At 34.7% G+C, this 16,420-nt stretch overlaps 3 protein-coding genes and 1 long non-coding RNA gene across 5 annotated transcripts; 1 reads left to right on the forward strand and 3 right to left on the reverse strand.

Moving 5' to 3' along the window:
- Positions 1-2,812: 2,812 nt before the first annotated feature.
- On the reverse strand, positions 2,813-4,043 carry LOC130629084 (acidic leucine-rich nuclear phosphoprotein 32 family member B-like). The gene is made up of 5 exons (XM_057442180.1): positions 3,954-4,043; positions 3,709-3,763; positions 3,467-3,604; positions 3,312-3,380; positions 2,813-3,237 (listed from the first exon to the last, which is right to left on the reverse strand). Exons 2-5 carry the CDS (start codon positions 3,761-3,763, stop codon positions 3,161-3,163), a joined length of 339 nt encoding a protein of 112 aa, XP_057298163.1. The 5' UTR covers positions 3,954-4,043; the 3' UTR covers positions 2,813-3,160.
- A 3,500-nt stretch (positions 4,044-7,543) lies between these two features.
- Positions 7,544-11,844, reverse strand: LOC130628660 (YTH domain-containing protein 1-like). The gene is made up of 6 exons (XM_057441644.1): positions 11,744-11,844; positions 11,256-11,325; positions 8,293-8,347; positions 8,048-8,188; positions 7,893-7,961; positions 7,544-7,818 (listed from the first exon to the last, which is right to left on the reverse strand). The coding sequence occupies exons 1-6, from the start codon at positions 11,842-11,844 to the stop codon at positions 7,724-7,726; spliced, it is 531 nt and encodes a 176-aa protein (XP_057297627.1). The 3' UTR covers positions 7,544-7,723.
- On the forward strand, positions 8,362-10,655 carry LOC130629078 (uncharacterized). The gene is made up of 2 exons (XR_008981905.1): positions 8,362-8,907; positions 10,332-10,655. It is a non-coding gene; the product is annotated as an uncharacterized LOC130629078 (long non-coding RNA).
- A 2,326-nt stretch (positions 11,845-14,170) lies between the features above and the next one.
- LOC130628882 (acidic leucine-rich nuclear phosphoprotein 32 family member B-like) lies at positions 14,171-15,266 on the reverse strand. Of its 2 annotated transcripts, none has more exons than XM_057441922.1 (5): positions 15,142-15,266; positions 14,897-14,951; positions 14,652-14,741; positions 14,497-14,565; positions 14,171-14,422 (listed from the first exon to the last, which is right to left on the reverse strand). In XM_057441922.1, exons 2-5 carry the CDS (start codon positions 14,949-14,951, stop codon positions 14,346-14,348), a joined length of 291 nt encoding a protein of 96 aa, XP_057297905.1. In that variant the 5' UTR covers positions 15,142-15,266; the 3' UTR covers positions 14,171-14,345. The 2 variants fall into 2 exon arrangements, with proteins under 2 accessions (XP_057297905.1, XP_057297904.1); XM_057441921.1 differs by having other exon boundaries at positions 14,652-14,792.
- Positions 15,267-16,420: the final 1,154 nt, after the last annotated feature.

Below are 16,420 nucleotides of genomic sequence, written 5' to 3' on the forward strand. Positions count from 1 at the left end.
ATTTAATTGCTTGCTTAGTTCAACCCGATAGAGTTTCACACCACCATCATTGGTTTTGGAAGTGTTTGTAATATTCTGTAGGCGCCATAGCTAGATGCATTTTAATTTACACGGACGGAACACAGCACTGCTGTTTCTTTGTGTAAGCAAATCTGTTAGTAGTGTTAAGGTAGGTTTCCATACGACTGCATTTTCCGAGCTCATATGTGAGCATTGTCAATTATCTACATTAAAAAAGAATGCTAAGATAAATTTTACTTTATCAGCAATGTTCTTGGTTGAAAACAAGCCTGAAACAATCACATTGTTTTGGAATGGTGTTGAAGATTTTTACACCAAAGTTGCAATGCCGATTCCAGGTGACCAGAATCAAGTTGTGTATGATATGCTGTCGAAAGTTGGGCTTAAAATACTATTTGATCGCACTGTGTTGGTTTCAAGTAATGCATTGAATAGACAAGCATAAACAGATACTTTATACTTTTATATTTTGTTTACTTTATTCGATTTTTTGAGATGTAGTTTATAACTCTTGTGATTTTGCGGTATAGCAACAAATGTGTTCTTCAAAACAGGAGTTATTTTACTTCTGTTTTAAAGAACATATATACATATATATACACATAGTATATCTTTACTATATTGATTTTCATCTCACGATTTTCATGTTGTATCACTCTTGTGATTTTGCGGTATAGCAGTAAATGTGTTCTTCAACGGGAGTGAAGTTTAGAGTATGTATATCTTTACTATATTGATTTGCATCTCATGTGTTTATAATAAAAAAAGTATTTCACTTGATTAGTGAGTATATAATCATTTTTCCTGGCTATCTCCACCATTTTGAAGCACTCGCGCCAGAATTTCGGGGCAATACTTTTCAGACCCCCGAACTTTTGACCTTCGAAGGTGTGTTGTCTTATTCAGCTTCGGGTTTGAGCGCCAACATTGAAAATCTCGCGATAAACTTCGTATTCATTTCCCGATTTGTCTTTCTGAACAACAGAACGACATATGGCATTGCGCCAAAAACGAGACAAAATTTGTTCCCGAAGTTTATCGTGTAAACCACCATACTACAAATCAGAGCCTTCATAGACAATTTCTCTGCGTTGTTATGGCTTATCAACTTTTATAGCGTAGCGCGATGCGGCCAGGCTCGACACGTATGAAACTAGGAACGATGGGGAAACTGAAATGTCCCACTTAAGTCGTCTTCTATGAGAATCTTGTACTTTACTATAGACTGTTGAGAAGTAAGTTTTCTTTTGTGCGCTACGCTGATATTGTTAGACGATATGTTGCTTTGAAATTGACTTTGAATGCAATGCGCAACAAAAGACAGCGAATATTTTCTCAGTTTTGGTTCCAGGGACCGGTAGCCTATTTCATCGACCCGGAACTTACTGTGTTCCTCTGGGTCTATTAACTTTCGTAGATATTTGGGTACGAAATCTGTCAAATCTCAAAACTACGGAGCATGCGCAGATTAGAAATCCTCCGAGTCCATAATGCGGCGTTTTTGTCGTTCTCAGTTCCTTATGTTACGCCCGGCCCGTACCACGCTTTGATAGACTGAAAACGCAGAGAAATGGTCCATGGATAGGCTAGGGACCGGGAAAATTTGTCCCATTTAGCGAAAGTCCTACTTATCCGAAACATTTGCACACAGATGGTTATAGACGCAAGCCTTCTTGTTTTTGTATAAAGCGTCGCTTGATGATAACAAAAAAGTGAAGATGTGGTGTTGTTTGTATCTCCAAGTTTGTACCTTGCAAACACCGTTAATTATTTTCTGATTGAAGTCAGGTTTAGTACAGACGGCAGTACTGAAAGCAATATTTGTCAGGCTTATTAATTTTTTGCATGCTGCTTTATCTTGTATGACTAACTTATCATAGTTTAGAAATAATAATCTAGCCAATCCATCCACAACCGCCTTCCAAGAACTTTTAAAACTTTTAGCCTTAGAAACTAATTTCCTGAGTGAATTAAGGGAAAACAAGGGAGATATTTTATTACTTGCTTATTTATTAAAAAAGTCGACATTTTGCTTTCTAAATTTTCTCAGATACCAGCAAAAAGCCCGAAGGAATGGAATAACAGTTCCATTGTAAGGAAAAACATTTTACGACACTATTCTTAAAACCAACATTAAGATATGTTTAGAAAATGGTATTGCAGGGTAATTTTTATTTAGCTAACTTATCAATTAAATAAAAACAACAAATGAGGAAATAAGCGCCCAGTGGGGATATACACTCAGTGTGTCAAACTTTGATGTAAAGAACATTTTGCAACAGTACTTATTTTAAATAAAATGCGAGGTAGTAGGTAACGAGAAATTAGAGTTCGACATTTATTATTTTTCCTACCAATATTGCTATTTGTTAACTCAACTCCGAAAACTGCCACCAACAAACATAAAAAGACTTTAAACCTTTTCTTAGGCTTCATCATAACGCGTAGCTTTATGTTGTAGTTCGAGCCTACACAAACATGGATTATTAAAAATGTCGTTAAACGGTTTTTTATTTAAAAATGAGAAAACTTAATAGTGATGCCAAAAAAACACCTATATTTTCAGTGTTAAATTACGAAGAGAATTTGAACATTAAAACGACATAACACAAAACTTATTTTCACAATGGAAGTTATGAAGAACGAGGGATAACCCACTTTTAAAAAGTCTGTCTCAATATAGAACGATGCATTCTAACAGAATGGAATTACATTTAATATTTAAGCCGACTCCACACGAAAATAGAAATGATTGGCCATTATCACATCCCGGAAAACAAGAGACGCGCTATTCCCTCAGAAATATAGTTTTTTTGTGCTTCGCAAAACATGTAATATTATGTTCTGGCACATGCGCCATTAAATGGTTTAAAATGAGTTTTTTTTATAAAAATGTCAAACAATGACATAATGAGCGAACTAAATTCTGTGCTCTGTATTAACTTCAGTATGAAAAGATCAGTATTTAGCTGTATCTGTTTGCTCGGTTATAGGAACATAAAAATAACAAAAGCTAAAACCCTATTGGTAAAATATAATCAAAAGAATGTGTTTATTTTCCTGGAAATGGGCTCCTGATGATTCGTCGTGGATAATAAAATCATCGTCGTCGGCGGGAAGATCTTCTTCGTCGGCCATATTATCTACGTCGGCGAGAATATCTTCGTCGGCGGGAAGATCTTCTTCGTCGGCGGCGTGAAAACCAGGCCGCGGGATCTTAAAGAGCATTAAATTAAATATTTATATAAAGATCTAAGTTCTAAACGTGCTACGGGAAAGACCAGTTTTACCTTGTTCCTCGCCATCTTTTTCTTCGACAGCGCTGTCGCTCTTTTTAATATCATTTCCTTCTTCGTCTTCTGCACAAAAAGTAAATAGGTAAAAGGTTTTTTTTCCATAAAGCACTAAGATGTTAGAGAAACTGAATATTAAAAGCAATACAAACCATCGTTTATTTCTTCTGGGTCACTGTCTTCGACTTCATGGTCATTCCTTTCGGTGAAATCCTCTTTTTCTTCGTCTTCTGAATGGTCTAATTCGGAAGTATCATCAACAGCATCTTCTTGAACTTTTATTTTTTGCTCTACAAAATTAGCCTGTTTGTTAACCTATAATCCTTATTGCGAAAGCTTTGTATTAACTACTTTAAAGAAAATCAAGCTAAAACACAAAAAATCTGAAATCTACCTGCGCATAGAACGGCAACGAATCCAAAAAGCAGCACCAAGTGAATTAACTTCATCTAAGAATGGAAACAAAGTGCGTTAAAATGGATAATTTATAATCATTCATCTTGTGATAGGAAGTGTGCGATGCAAAAAAATTGTCGCAAAATTCAACAGGAACGCAAAGAAAAATAGTTTATTAATACGAAAAAAAACAACGAGATACTGTCATGCGCTCTTAATATAAATATACAGAGGGTTACATACCTTGTTTACTACTCTGATATTATCAGCGCAGTGTTCTGCTGTTTCACTGACGAATTCTAAATCCTTTATCCTTTACATACTGTCTTAGAGAAGTTTAGGGTAATTAAACAGAAAAATATCGATTTAAAACTATAATGATTAATCCAGGGGGAGATAAACATGTTATTTTTCGTCAAATTGCTAAAATTAAAATGATAACACACCTCCCTAACCCCGTGTTTGTGCAAAACTAGTAAAGTATTTGTAAAACTATGCTTCGATTGAAAAGATGTAATTGTAGGCGTAGGCGTCATTTTGATAAACCGCAAATTATTTTACACTCGTTACAAAGTCCTGTGGGCTCTTTTGGTTTCAAAACAGTAGAAAGGAAGTTTCTTATTTCTGCATATTTTAAGGTGAATTTAAAAAAATGAGAGTGGAAAATAAGAATTTTGAAAGAACAAAGGCGGGAAATAGGAATTTGTAGAGACGGAGGGCAAGAAATAAGACTTTAAAGCTATTGTACGAGCTGTACTTCCCCACATTGTCTGGTCAGAAACAAGTTTTGTTGCGGATTGCACGAAATATAAAAACGATACACGAACTATCATGAAATAAGTAGAAGAATATCTTGTTCTTGTTTATTTTAAACGCCAAGTTTGCATCGATTTAATTGCTTGCTTAGTTCAACCCGATAGAGTTTCACACCACCATCATTGGTTTTGGAAGTGTTTGTAATATTCTGTAGGCGCCATAGCTAGATGCATTTTAATTTACACGGACGGAACACAGCACTGCTGTTTCTTTGTGTAAGCAAATCTGTTAGTAGTGTTAAGTTAGGTTTCCATACGACTGCATTTTCCGAGCTCATATGTGAGCATTGTCAATTATCTACATTAAAAAAGAATGCGAAGATAAATTTTACTTTATCAGCAATGTTCTTGGTTGAAAACAAGCCTGAAACAATCACATTGTTTTGGAATAGTGTTGAAGATTTTTACACCAAAGTTGCAATGCCGATTCCAGGTGACCAGAATCAAGTTGTGTATGATATGCTGTCGAAAGTTGGGCTTAAAATACTATTTGATCGCACTGTGTTGGTTTCAAGTAATGCATTGAATAGACAAGCATAAACAGATACTTTATACTTTTATATTTTGTTTACTTTATTCGATTTTTTGAGATGTAGTTTATAACTCTTGTGATTTTGCGGTATAGCAACAAATGTGTTCTTCAAAACAGGAGTTATTTTACTTCTGTTTTAAAGAACATATATACATATATATACACATAGTATATCTTTACTATATTGATTTTCATCTCACGATTTTCATGTTGTATCACTCTTGTGATTTTGCGGTATAGCAGTAAATGTGTTCTTCAACGGGAGTGAAGTTTAGAGTATGTATATCTTTACTATATTGATTTGCATCTCATGTGTTTATAATAAAAAAAGTATTTCACTTGATTAGTGAGTATATAATCATTTTTCCTGGCTATCTCCACCATTTTGAAGCACTCGCGCCAGAATTTCGGGGCAATACTTTTCAGACCCCCGAACTTTTGACCTTCGAAGGTGTGTTGTCTTATTCAGCTTCGGGTTTGAGCGCCAACATTGAAAATCTCGCGATAAACTTCGTATTCATTTCCCGATTTGTCTTTCTGAACAACAGAACGACATATGGCATTGCGCCAAAAACGAGACAAAATTTGTTCCCGAAGTTTATCGTGTAAACCACCATACTACAAATCAGAGCCTTCATAGACAATTTCTCTGCGTTGTTATGGCTTATCAACTTTTATAGCGTAGCGCGATGCGGCCAGGCTCGACACGTATGAAACTAGGAACGATGGGGAAACTGAAATGTCCCACTTAAGTCGTCTTCTATGAGAATCTTGTACTTTACTATAGACTGTTGAGAAGTAAGTTTTCTTTTGTGCGCTACGCTGATATTGTTAGACGATATGTTGCTTTGAAATTGACTTTGAATGCAATGCGCAACAAAAGACAGCGAATATTTTCTCAGTTTTGGTTCCAGGGACCGGTAGCCTATTTCATCGACCCGGAACTTACTGTGTTCCTCTGGGTCTATTAACTTTCGTAGATATTTGGGTACGAAATCTGTCAAATCTCAAAACTACGGAGCATGCGCAGATTAGAAATCCTCCGAGTCCATAATGCGGCGTTTTTGTCGTTCTCAGTTCCTTATGTTACGCCCGGCCCGTACCACGCTTTGATAGACTGAAAACGCAGAGAAATGGTCCATGGATAGGCTAGGGACCGGGAAAATTTGTCCCATTTAGCGAAAGTCCTACTTATCCGAAACATTTGCACACAGATGGTTATAGACGCAAGCCTTCTTGTTTTTGTATAAAGCGTCGCTTGATGATAACAAAAAAGTGAAGATGTGGTGTTGTTTGTATCTCCAAGTTTGTACCTTGCAAACACCGTTAATTATTTTCTGATTGAAGTCAGGTTTAGTACAGACGGCAGTACTGAAAGCAATATTTGTCAGGCTTATTAATTTTTTGCATGCTGCTTTATCTTGTATGACTAACTTATCATAGTTTAGAAATAATAATCTAGCCAATCCATCCACAACCGCCTTCCAAGAACTTTTAAAACTTTTAGCCTTAGAAACTAATTTCCTGAGTGAATTAAGGGAAAACAAGGGAGATATTTTATTACTTGCTTATTTATTAAAAAAGTCGACATTTTGCTTTCTAAATTTTCTCAGATACCAGCAAAAACCCCGAGCAATGGAATAACAGTTCCATTGTAAGGAAAAACATTTTACGACACTATTCTTAAAACCAACATTAAGATATGTTTAGAAAATGATATTGCAGGGTAATTTTTATTTAGCTAACTTATCAATTAAATAAAAACAACAAATGAGGAAATAAGCGCCCAGTGGGGATACACACTCAGTGTGTCAAACTTTGATATAAAGAACATTTTGCAACAGTACTTATTTTAAATAAAATGCGATGTAGTAGGTAACGAGAAATTAGAGTTCGACATTTATTATTTTTCCTACCAATATTGCTATTTGTTAACTCAACTCCGAGACATAAAAAAACTGCCACCAACAAAACATAAAAAAACTTTAAAACAATTTCTTAGGCTTCATCATAACGCTTAGCTTTGTTGTAGTTCGAGCCTACACAAACATGGATTATTCAAATTGTCGTGAAACGGTGATGCCAAAAAATCACCTATGTTTTCAGTGTTAAATTACGAAGAGAATTTGAACATTAAAACGACATAACACCAAAACTTATCTTCACAATGGAAGTTATCAAGAACGAGGGATAACCCACTTTTAAAAAGTCTGTCTCAATATAGAACGATGCATTCTAACAGAATGGAATTACATTTAATATTTAAGCCGACTCCAGACGAAAATAGAAATGATTGGCCATTATCACATCCCGGAAAACAAGAGACGCGCTATTCCCTCAGAAATATAGTTTTTTTGTGCTTCGCAAAACATGTAATATTATGTTCTGGCATATGCGCCATTAAATGGTTTAAAATGTCAAACAATGACATAATGAGCGAACTAAATTCTGTGCTCTGTATTAACATCAGTATGAAAAGATCAGTATTTAGCTGTATCTGTTTGTTCGGTTATAGGAACATAACAATAACAAAAGCTAAAACCCTATTGGTAAAATATAATCAAAAGAAATGTTTGTGTTTATTTTCCTGGAAATGGGCTCCTGATGATTCGTCGTGGATAATAAAATCGTCGTCGTCGGCGGGAAGATCTTCTTCGTCGGCCATATTATCTACGTCGGCGAGAATATCTTCGTCGGCGGGAAGATCTTCGTCGGCGAGAAGATCTTCTTCGTCGGCGGCGTGAAAACCAGGCCGCGGGATCTTAAAGAGCATTAAATTAAATATTTATATAAAGATCTAAGTTCTAAACGTGCTACGGGAAAGACCAGTTTTACCTTGTTCCTCGCCATCTTTTTCTTCGACAGCGCTGTCGCTCTTTTCAATATCATTTCCTTCTTCGTCTTCTGCACAAAAAGTAAATAGGTAAAAGGTTTTTTTTCCATAAAGCACTAAGATGTTAGAGAAACTGAATATTAAAAGCAATACAAACCATCGTTTATTTCTTCTGGGTCACTGTCTTCGACTTCATCATGGTCATTCCCTTCGGTGAAATCCTCTTTTTCTTCGTCTTCTGAAGGGTCAAATTCGGAAGTATCATCAACAGCATCTTCTTGAACTTTTATTTTTTGCTCTACAAAATTAGCCTGTTTGTTAACCTTTAATCCTTAATGCGAAAGCTTTGTATTAGCTATTTTATAGAAAATCAAGCTAAAACACAAAAAATCTGAAATCTACCTGCGCATAGAACGGCAACGAATCCGAAAAGCAGCACCAAGTGAATTAACTTCATCTAAGAATGGAAACAAAGTGCGTTAAAATGGATAATTTATAATCATTCATCTTGTGATAGGAAGTGTGCGATGCAAAAAAATTGTCACAAAATTCAACAGGAACACAAAGAAAAATAGTTTATTACTACAAAAAAAAACAACGAGATATTGTCATGCGCTCTTAATTGCGCCCCGCCGAAGGGGCGCACATTTAGTGGACCGCGGGTATATAGTGTTTGTTTTATGTATGGGAGAAGTTTTTTTCTTACTCTCAACTTCGCGGGGGAACTTCGGCTCGAACATCCAACCTAGGTTTGATATAACACAACCTGTGTGTTTGGTACCATCGAGACAAAAATAACACTGATCGAGCAAAACTTATCTTGTCTCGGTTTCTTTGTTGTCTCTGAAGATTTGACTGCCATAAAAAATATTAATCGAGATTCTTTTGTTATGTTAATTTAAAGCTTTGTAGTATTGTCTCGTTTAATATGCTTAAATGTCACTGCAGCCCACGTGAATTTATCTTCAAGAAAAGGTTGGTTTTTCTTTGTCCAAGTTGTTTCGAAACTTGTTAACAGTAAGTAGAAGGATTACTTATATTTTATATGAAATTAAACTCGGAACGGTTTATGGCGTTGATCCAAAGGCCGCAATTTATAAATGCATCACAATTTAAAGTCAATCAAGAACAGAAAATTCCGTGTATGGCCATGACTAAAACTGCTTGCATTTTGTTGGTCTTCCCTTCCCGATGGTCTGGCTTGTCGTAATAGCTTTAATGATGTAGCTAGGGAGCTAAATACTTATTTTTAAATTCTTGCATTTTATAAGTTAATAGTCGTAAAACTACTCTCACTTGTACTACAGCTATCAAGCTAGAACTGCACAAAATAGTGCTTTCATTAGAGTCCCTTTTTTCAGAAGCAACAAAAAACTTTTATCCTGCCCTGTGTAATTTTATCAACAAGGGTGCTGATAAGCCACATACACCGTAAAAAGTATAGGCGTTTTGGGTGAGTAAAATAACTTCTAAAGGAACCTTTGTGAGGCTGCTATCATGTATTCTTGCGGTCAGAATGTTCTCCTTCGTTGCTATCCGATGGAGAACAAAGTGGACTTTTCACGGTCAAACCTTCAAAGTAGCAACCTTACTTAAACAGAATTTACAAGTAAAACGTCGTTAAAATGTCGCAAAATGGCAAAAATTAAGCAGTATCTAAAACATATTAAAGATTTGACTAAAAAAAAAATTCCTTGAAAAATCCAGTATTGTATTTATGAAGATTTCACCACAAAAACATTAATTACGGCATTTGTACCCCATTTCATAATGGCTGCCCGTGATTGGTTGACACGAATCCGACCGCAAGAATATATATAAAAAGATATTTGTTGAATCATGAAAAAATATTGTTGTTCATTGCACGGAACAGTCAAGTTGAACTGATAAATTAACCAATAACATAACATAGTTAGCCCTTGCAGTACAACTAGACGCTACCCGCAGTATGTTACAGGTTTCTTTGTTTTCTTCCCTTTTTTATGTTTTTTCTTGAAATTATAAATGATGTTGTTGATTTATCAAATCTGACAAATTTATTAATTGAGTGTCTACCCTTTTTTGTATCAACTTGTTCAATTCAATTCGAAAACAATGACCAATCAATTTCCTCGATAATAAACAATCAAATTTGTAAAATTCAATAAATCGATTTCAACAAAATAAGTCCTGTATTGTCCACAGGTTTTAAAATCTTGTATCGCCTGCTTAATATTATACTTGTTTAACAATGATATCAAAGCCAGCTTGACTAAATTTATATATATATTTTTATTTATATAGTATACCTTTTGTGTATCACATGGCATTGATTTGTATCTTTTTAATAAATTCTAACTTTAAATCAGATAAGTAGACAATAATTAAACAACCTAGTATTAATTCAGTTCTGGTAAAATTTTATTCTTCTTTCTCAATTTTAAATATACTTTCTTTTTCAGATCATTTGTTATGAAACCATGCACCATCAGCATTTTCGAAAAATCTTTAACGAGAGAAATTTTTAAGGATTTTATTGGTAACTTAACAGAGTAATAATTCATTGAAATTGAAATTGTTCAGAAGTTATTATATATATTCGAATCGTGAAGTTCATACATAGCAATCCTGCATCCTGGAATTTTCGAGATCAGTTATAAAAAAATCCAGTTAAAGTTTTAACTATTGTTTTAGAATATATACTATATATATGTAAAAAAAAAATTATTTTTTATTTATCAAGTTGTATTTTACGTTAATTACAATAATAATTGAGAATTAGGATACTTATGATGTGTTTATATACCCCATTGTTCTCCGTTTTAAAGTCTACTTCAAATTTCAGAATCTTTTAGGCTAATGACGGAAATCTTCAAGTCGCAGGGCTTCTTATTTAAAAATTTTCCCCTGGGGAATAAGCTTATTCACAAGCCTCTATGCAATTCCGTACTGCATTTCTATCATATTCGTCATATTTGGCGGAAAATGTTTCAGCAGAATAGCTTTCAGACACAATTTGTTATTACAGCACAAGAATTTTTGGAGATTTGATAAGTCAAAAATGTATGCGTAAGTCTTTTGAACGAATTTTAACCAAAAATCAAAAGCAATGATTACGTGAAATTACACAACAAGAAGGCTAGAGGCGTTTAAAGTGTACATATATTTAATCAAGATCTAACTTTATAGATACAGCCTTAGCCAAATGTGAAAATAACGAAAATAATAAGTTCTAACACTGCAGTTTTTATAGATTTCAAACGTCCACCATTTTCCATTTTAATTTTAAATCCCGTTCTAAATTTGAATGTTTGAAATCGTTATTAGTAATTTGGGGCGCATTAGTGGTAACTATGGCTAGTATAAATATACAGAGGATTACGTACCTTGTTTACTACTCTGATATTATCAGCGCAGTGTTCTGCTTTTTCACTGACGAATTCTAAATCCTTTACCCTTTATATACTGTCTTAGAGAAGTTTAGGGTAATTAAACAGAAAAATATCGATTAAAACTATAATGATTAATCCAGGGGGAGATACACATGTTATTTTTCGTCAAATTGCTAAAATTAAAATGATAATACACCTCCCTAACCACGTGTTTGTGGAAAACTAGTAAAGTATTTGTAAAATTATGCTTCGATTGAAAAGATGTAATTGTAGGCGTAGGCGTCATTTTGATAAACCGCCAATTATTTTACACTCGTTACAAAGTCCTGTGGGCTCTTTTGGTTTCAAAACAGTAGAAAGGAAGTTTCTTATTTCTGCATATTTTAAGGTGAATTTAAAAAAATGAGAGTGGAAAATAAGAATTTTGAAAGAACAAAGGCGGGAAATAGGAATTTGTAAAGACGGAGGGCAAAAAATAAGACTTTAAAGCTATTGTACGAGCTGTACTTCCCCACATTGTCTGGTCAGAAGCAAGTTTTGTTGCGGATTGCACGAAATATAAAAACGATATACGAACTATCATGAAATAAGTAGAAGAATATCTTGTTCTTGTTTATTTTAAACGCCAAGTTTGCATCGATTTAATTGCTTGCTTAGTTCAACCCGATAGAGTTTCACACTACCATCATTGGTTTTGGAAGTGTTTGTAATACTCTGTAGGCGCCATAGCTAGATGCATTTTAATTTACACGGACGGAACACAGCGCTGCTGTTTCTTTGTGTAAGCAAATCTGTTAGTAGTGTTAAGGTAGGTTTCCATACGACTGCATTTTCCGAGCTCATATGTGAGCATTGTCAATTATCTACATTAAAAAAGAATGCGAAGATAAATTTTACTTTATCAGCAATGTTCTTGGTTGAAAACAAGCCTGAAACAATCACATTGTTTTGGAATAGTGTTGAAGATTTTTACACCAAAGTTGCAATGCCGATTCCAGGTGACCAGAATCAAGTTGTGTATGATATGCTGTCGAAAGTTGGGCTTAAAATACTATTTGATCGCACTGTGTTGGTTTCAAGTAATGCATTGAATAGACAAGCATAAACAGATACTTTATACTTTTATATTTTGTTTACTTTATTCGATTTTTTGAGATGTAGTTTATAACTCTTGTGATTTTGCGGTATAGCAACAAATGTGTTCTTCAAAACAGGAGTTATTTTACTTCTGTTTTAAAGAACATATATACATATATATACACATAGTATATCTTTACTATATTGATTTTCATCTCACGATTTTCATGTTGTATCACTCTTGTGATTTTGCGGTATAGCAGTAAATGTGTTCTTCAACGGGAGTGAAGTTTAGAGTATGTATATCTTTACTATATTGATTTGCATCTCATGAGTTTATAATAAAAAAAGTATTTCACTTGATTAGTGAGTATATAATCATTTTTCCTGGCTATCTCCACCATTTTGAAGCACTCGCGCCAGAATTTCGGGGCAATACTTTTCAGACCCCCGAACTTTTGACCTTCGAAGGTGTGTTGTCTTTTTCAGCTTCGGGTTTGAGCGCCAACATTGAAAATCTCGCGATAAACTTCGTATTCATTTCCCGATTTGTCTTTCTGAACAACACAACGACATATGGCATTGCGCCAAAAACGAGACAAAATTTGTTCCCGAAGTTTATCGTGTAAACCACCATACTACAAATCAAAGCCTTCATAGACAATTTCTTTGCGTTGTTATGGCTTATCAACTTTTATAGCGTAGCGCGATGCGGCCAGGCTCGACACGTATGAAACTAGGAACGATGGGGAAACTGAAATGTCCCACTTAAGTCGTCTTCTATGAGAATCTTGTACTTTACTATAGACTGTTGAGAAGTAAGTTTTCTTTTGTGCGCTACGCTGATATTGTTAGACGATATGTTGCTTTGAAATTGACTTTGAATGCAATGCGCAACAAAAGACAGCGAATATTTTCTCAGAAGGTTTTGGTTCCAGGGACTGGTAGACTATTTCATCGACCCCGAACTTACTGTGTTCCTCTAACATTAAGATATGTTTAGAAAATGATATTGCAGGGTAATTTTTATTTAGCTAACTTATCAATTAAATAAAAACAACAAATGAGGAAATAAGCGCCCAGTGGGGATACAAACTCAGCGTGTCAAACTTTGATATAAAGAACATTTTGCAACAGTACTTATTTTAAATAAAATGCGATGTAGTAGGTAACGAGAAATTAGAGTTCGATATTTATTATTTTTCCTACCAATATTGCTATTTGTTAACTCAACTCCGAGACATAAAAAAACTGCCACCAACAAAACATAAAAAAACTTTAAAACATTTCCTTAGGCTTTATCATAACGCGTAGCTTTATGTTGTAGTTCGAGCCTACACAAACATGGATTATTAAAAATGTCGTTAAACGGTTTTTTATTTAAAAATGAGAAAACTTAATAGTGATGCCAAAAAAAACACCTATGTTTTCAGTGTTAAATTACGAAGAGAATTTGAACATTAAAACGACATAACACAAAACTTATTTTCACAATGGAAGTTATCAAGAACGAGGGATAACCCACTTTTAAAAAGTCTGTCTCAATATAGAACGATGCATTCTAACAGAATGGAATTACATTTAATATTTAGGCCGACTCCAGACGAAAATAGAAATGATTGGCCATTATCACATCCCAGAAAACAAGAGACGCGCTGTTCAATCAGAAATATAGTTTTTTTGTGCTTCGCAAAAACATGTAATATTATGTTCTGGCACATGCGCCATTAAATGGTTTAAAATGAGTTTTTTTTATAAAAATGTCAAACAATGACATAATGAGCGAACTAAATTCTGTGCTCTGTATTAACTTCAGTTTGAAAAGATCAGTATTTAGCTGTATCTGTTTGTTCGGTTGTAGGAACATAACAATAACAAAAGCTAAAACCCTATTGGTAAAATATAATCAAAAGAATGTGTTCATTTTCCTGGAAATGAGCTCCTGATGATTCGTCGTGGATAATAAAGTCGTCGTCGTCGGCGGGAAGATCTTCTTCGTCGGCCATATTATCTACGTCGGCGAGAATATCTTTGTCGGCGGGAAGATCTTCTTCGTCGGCGGCGTGAAAACCAGGCCGCGGGATCTTAAAGAGCATTAAATTAAATATTTATATAAAGATCCAAGTTCTAAACGTGCTACGGGAAAGACCAGTTTTACCTTGTTCCTCGCCATATTTTTCTTCGACAGCGCTGTCGCTCTTTTCAATATCATTATCTTCTTCGTCTTCTGCACAAAAAGTAAATAGGTAAAAGGTTTTTTTTCCATAAAGCACTAAGATGTTAGAGAAACTGAATATTAAAAGCAATACAAACCATCGTTTATTTCTTCTGGGTCACTGTCTTCGACTTCATCATGGTCATTCCCTTCGGTGAAATCCTCTTTTTCTTCGTCTTCTGAAGGGTCTAATTCGGAAGTATCATCAACAGCATCTTCTTGAACTGTTATTTTTTGCTCTACAAAATTAGCCTGTTTGTTAACCTTTAATCCTTACTGCGAAAGCTTTGTATTAACTATTTTATAGAAAATCAAGCTAAAACACAAAAAATCTGAAATCTACCTGCGCATAGAACGGCAACGAATCCGAAAAGCAGCACCAAGTGAATTAACTTCATCTAAGAATGGAAACAAAGTGCGTTAAAATGGATAATTTATAATCATTCATCTTGTGATAGGAAGTGTCCGATGCAAAAAAATTGTCCTAAAATTCAACAGGAACACAAAGAAAAATAGTTTATTACTACGAAAAAAAACAACGAGATACTGTCATGCGCTCTTAATATAAATATACAGAGGGTTACATACCTTGTTTACTACTCTGATATTATCAGCGCAGTGTTCTGCTTTTTCACTGACGAATTCTAAATCCTTTACCCTTTATATACTGTCTTAGAGAAGTTTAGGGTAATCAAACAGAAAAATATCGATTTAAAACTATAATGATTAATCCAGGAAGAGATAAACATGTTATTTTCGTCAAATTGCTAAAATTAAAATGATAACACACCTCCCTAACCACGTGTTTGTGGAAAACTAGTAAAGTATTTGTAAAACTATGCTTCGATTGAAAAGATGTAATTGTAGGCGTAGGCGTCATTTTGATAAACCGCAAATTATTTTACACTCGTTACAAAGTCCTGTGGGCTCTTTTGGTTTCAAAACAGTAGAAAGGAAGTTTCTTATTTCTGCATATGTTAAGGTGAATTTAAAAAAATGAGAGTGGAAAATAAGAATTTTGAAAGAACAAAGGCGGGAAATAGGAATTTGTAAAGACGGAGGGCAAAAAATAAGACTTTAAAGCTATTGTACGAGCTGTACTTCCCCACATTGTCTGGTCAGAAACAAGTTTTGTTGCGGATTGCACGAAATATAAAAACGATACACGAACTATCATGAAATAAGTAGAAGAATATCTTGTTCTTGTTCATTTTAAACGCCAAGTTTGCATCGATTTAATTGCTTGCTTAGTTCAACCCGATAGAGTTTCACACTACCATCATTGGTTTTGGAAGTGTTTGTAATACTCTGTAGGCGCCATAGCTAGATGCATTTTAATTTACACGGACGGAACACAGCACTGCTGCTTCTTTGTGTCAGCAAATCTGTTAGTAGTGTTAAGGTAGGTTTCCATACGACTGCATTTTCCGAGCTTTTCCCACAAGCATGCGCAATGAAGTAGAATGACCGTTGACCCGACGTAAAAAGATGCTTCCGAGCTTCTCCCAAAAAGTTAAACTCATTCAACTTTTTCAGCGCGTATTTTTTCCCTCAAGCTTGTCGGCCAGTGAAATTCAAGAAAAATTTAAACCTTGCGTAATCCTTCCAGTGACCTAAATTTTGGTGCAATTCCTTTTCATAACAAGTTTAAGAAAATATCAAGATGACAGAGAGACGTACTTTTGAAAGCTCACAAGAAAAACTTAATAATCTTGGTCGTATGGCTGAATTGACACGATCTGGTGCAGCAGCACATACATTGCCGAAATGTAAATATTTCTCACAGTTGCAGTTCGTACAAGACAAAGTCATGAATAAAGAGACATGGCATGACATGATGAGCCCTAGTTAAAGCCTTTCGGAAAAT

This window comes from Hydractinia symbiolongicarpus, chromosome 15, assembly GCF_029227915.1.
Source record: "Hydractinia symbiolongicarpus strain clone_291-10 chromosome 15, HSymV2.1, whole genome shotgun sequence".
NCBI lineage: Eukaryota > Metazoa > Cnidaria > Hydrozoa > Anthoathecata > Hydractiniidae > Hydractinia > Hydractinia symbiolongicarpus.

What these genes read in the sequence shown, in the direction of transcription:
- LOC130629084 (XM_057442180.1), bottom strand. Translation starts at nt 3,763, where the DNA reads ATGAAGTTAATTCACTTGGTGCTGCTTTTTGGATTCGTTGCCGTTCTA. An exon ending in CCCAGAAGAAATAAACGATG is followed by an intron (nt 3,381 to 3,466) that starts GTTTGTATTGCT and finishes CTTTTTGTGCAG; the next exon opens with AAGACGAAGAAGGAAATGAT. An exon ending in AAAAGATGGCGAGGAACAAG is followed by an intron (nt 3,238 to 3,311) that starts GTAAAACTGGTC and finishes ATGCTCTTTAAG; the next exon opens with ATCCCGCGGCCTGGTTTTCA.
- LOC130628660 (XM_057441644.1), bottom strand. Translation starts at nt 11,844, where the DNA reads ATGATAGTTCGTATATCGTTTTTATATTTCGTGCAATCCGCAACAAAA. An exon ending in GCTCGTACAATAGCTTTAAA is followed by an intron (nt 11,326 to 11,743) that starts GTCTTATTTTTT and finishes CAGTATATAAAG; the next exon opens with GGTAAAGGATTTAGAATTCG. An exon ending in CGTTGCCGTTCTATGCGCAG is followed by an intron (nt 8,189 to 8,292) that starts GTAGATTTCAGA and finishes CTAATTTTGTAG; the next exon opens with AGCAAAAAATAAAAGTTCAA.
- LOC130628882 (XM_057441921.1), bottom strand. Translation starts at nt 14,951, where the DNA reads ATGAAGTTAATTCACTTGGTGCTGCTTTTCGGATTCGTTGCCGTTCTA. An exon ending in CGTTGCCGTTCTATGCGCAG is followed by an intron (nt 14,793 to 14,896) that starts GTAGATTTCAGA and finishes CTAATTTTGTAG; the next exon opens with AGCAAAAAATAACAGTTCAA. An exon ending in AAAATATGGCGAGGAACAAG is followed by an intron (nt 14,423 to 14,496) that starts GTAAAACTGGTC and finishes ATGCTCTTTAAG; the next exon opens with ATCCCGCGGCCTGGTTTTCA.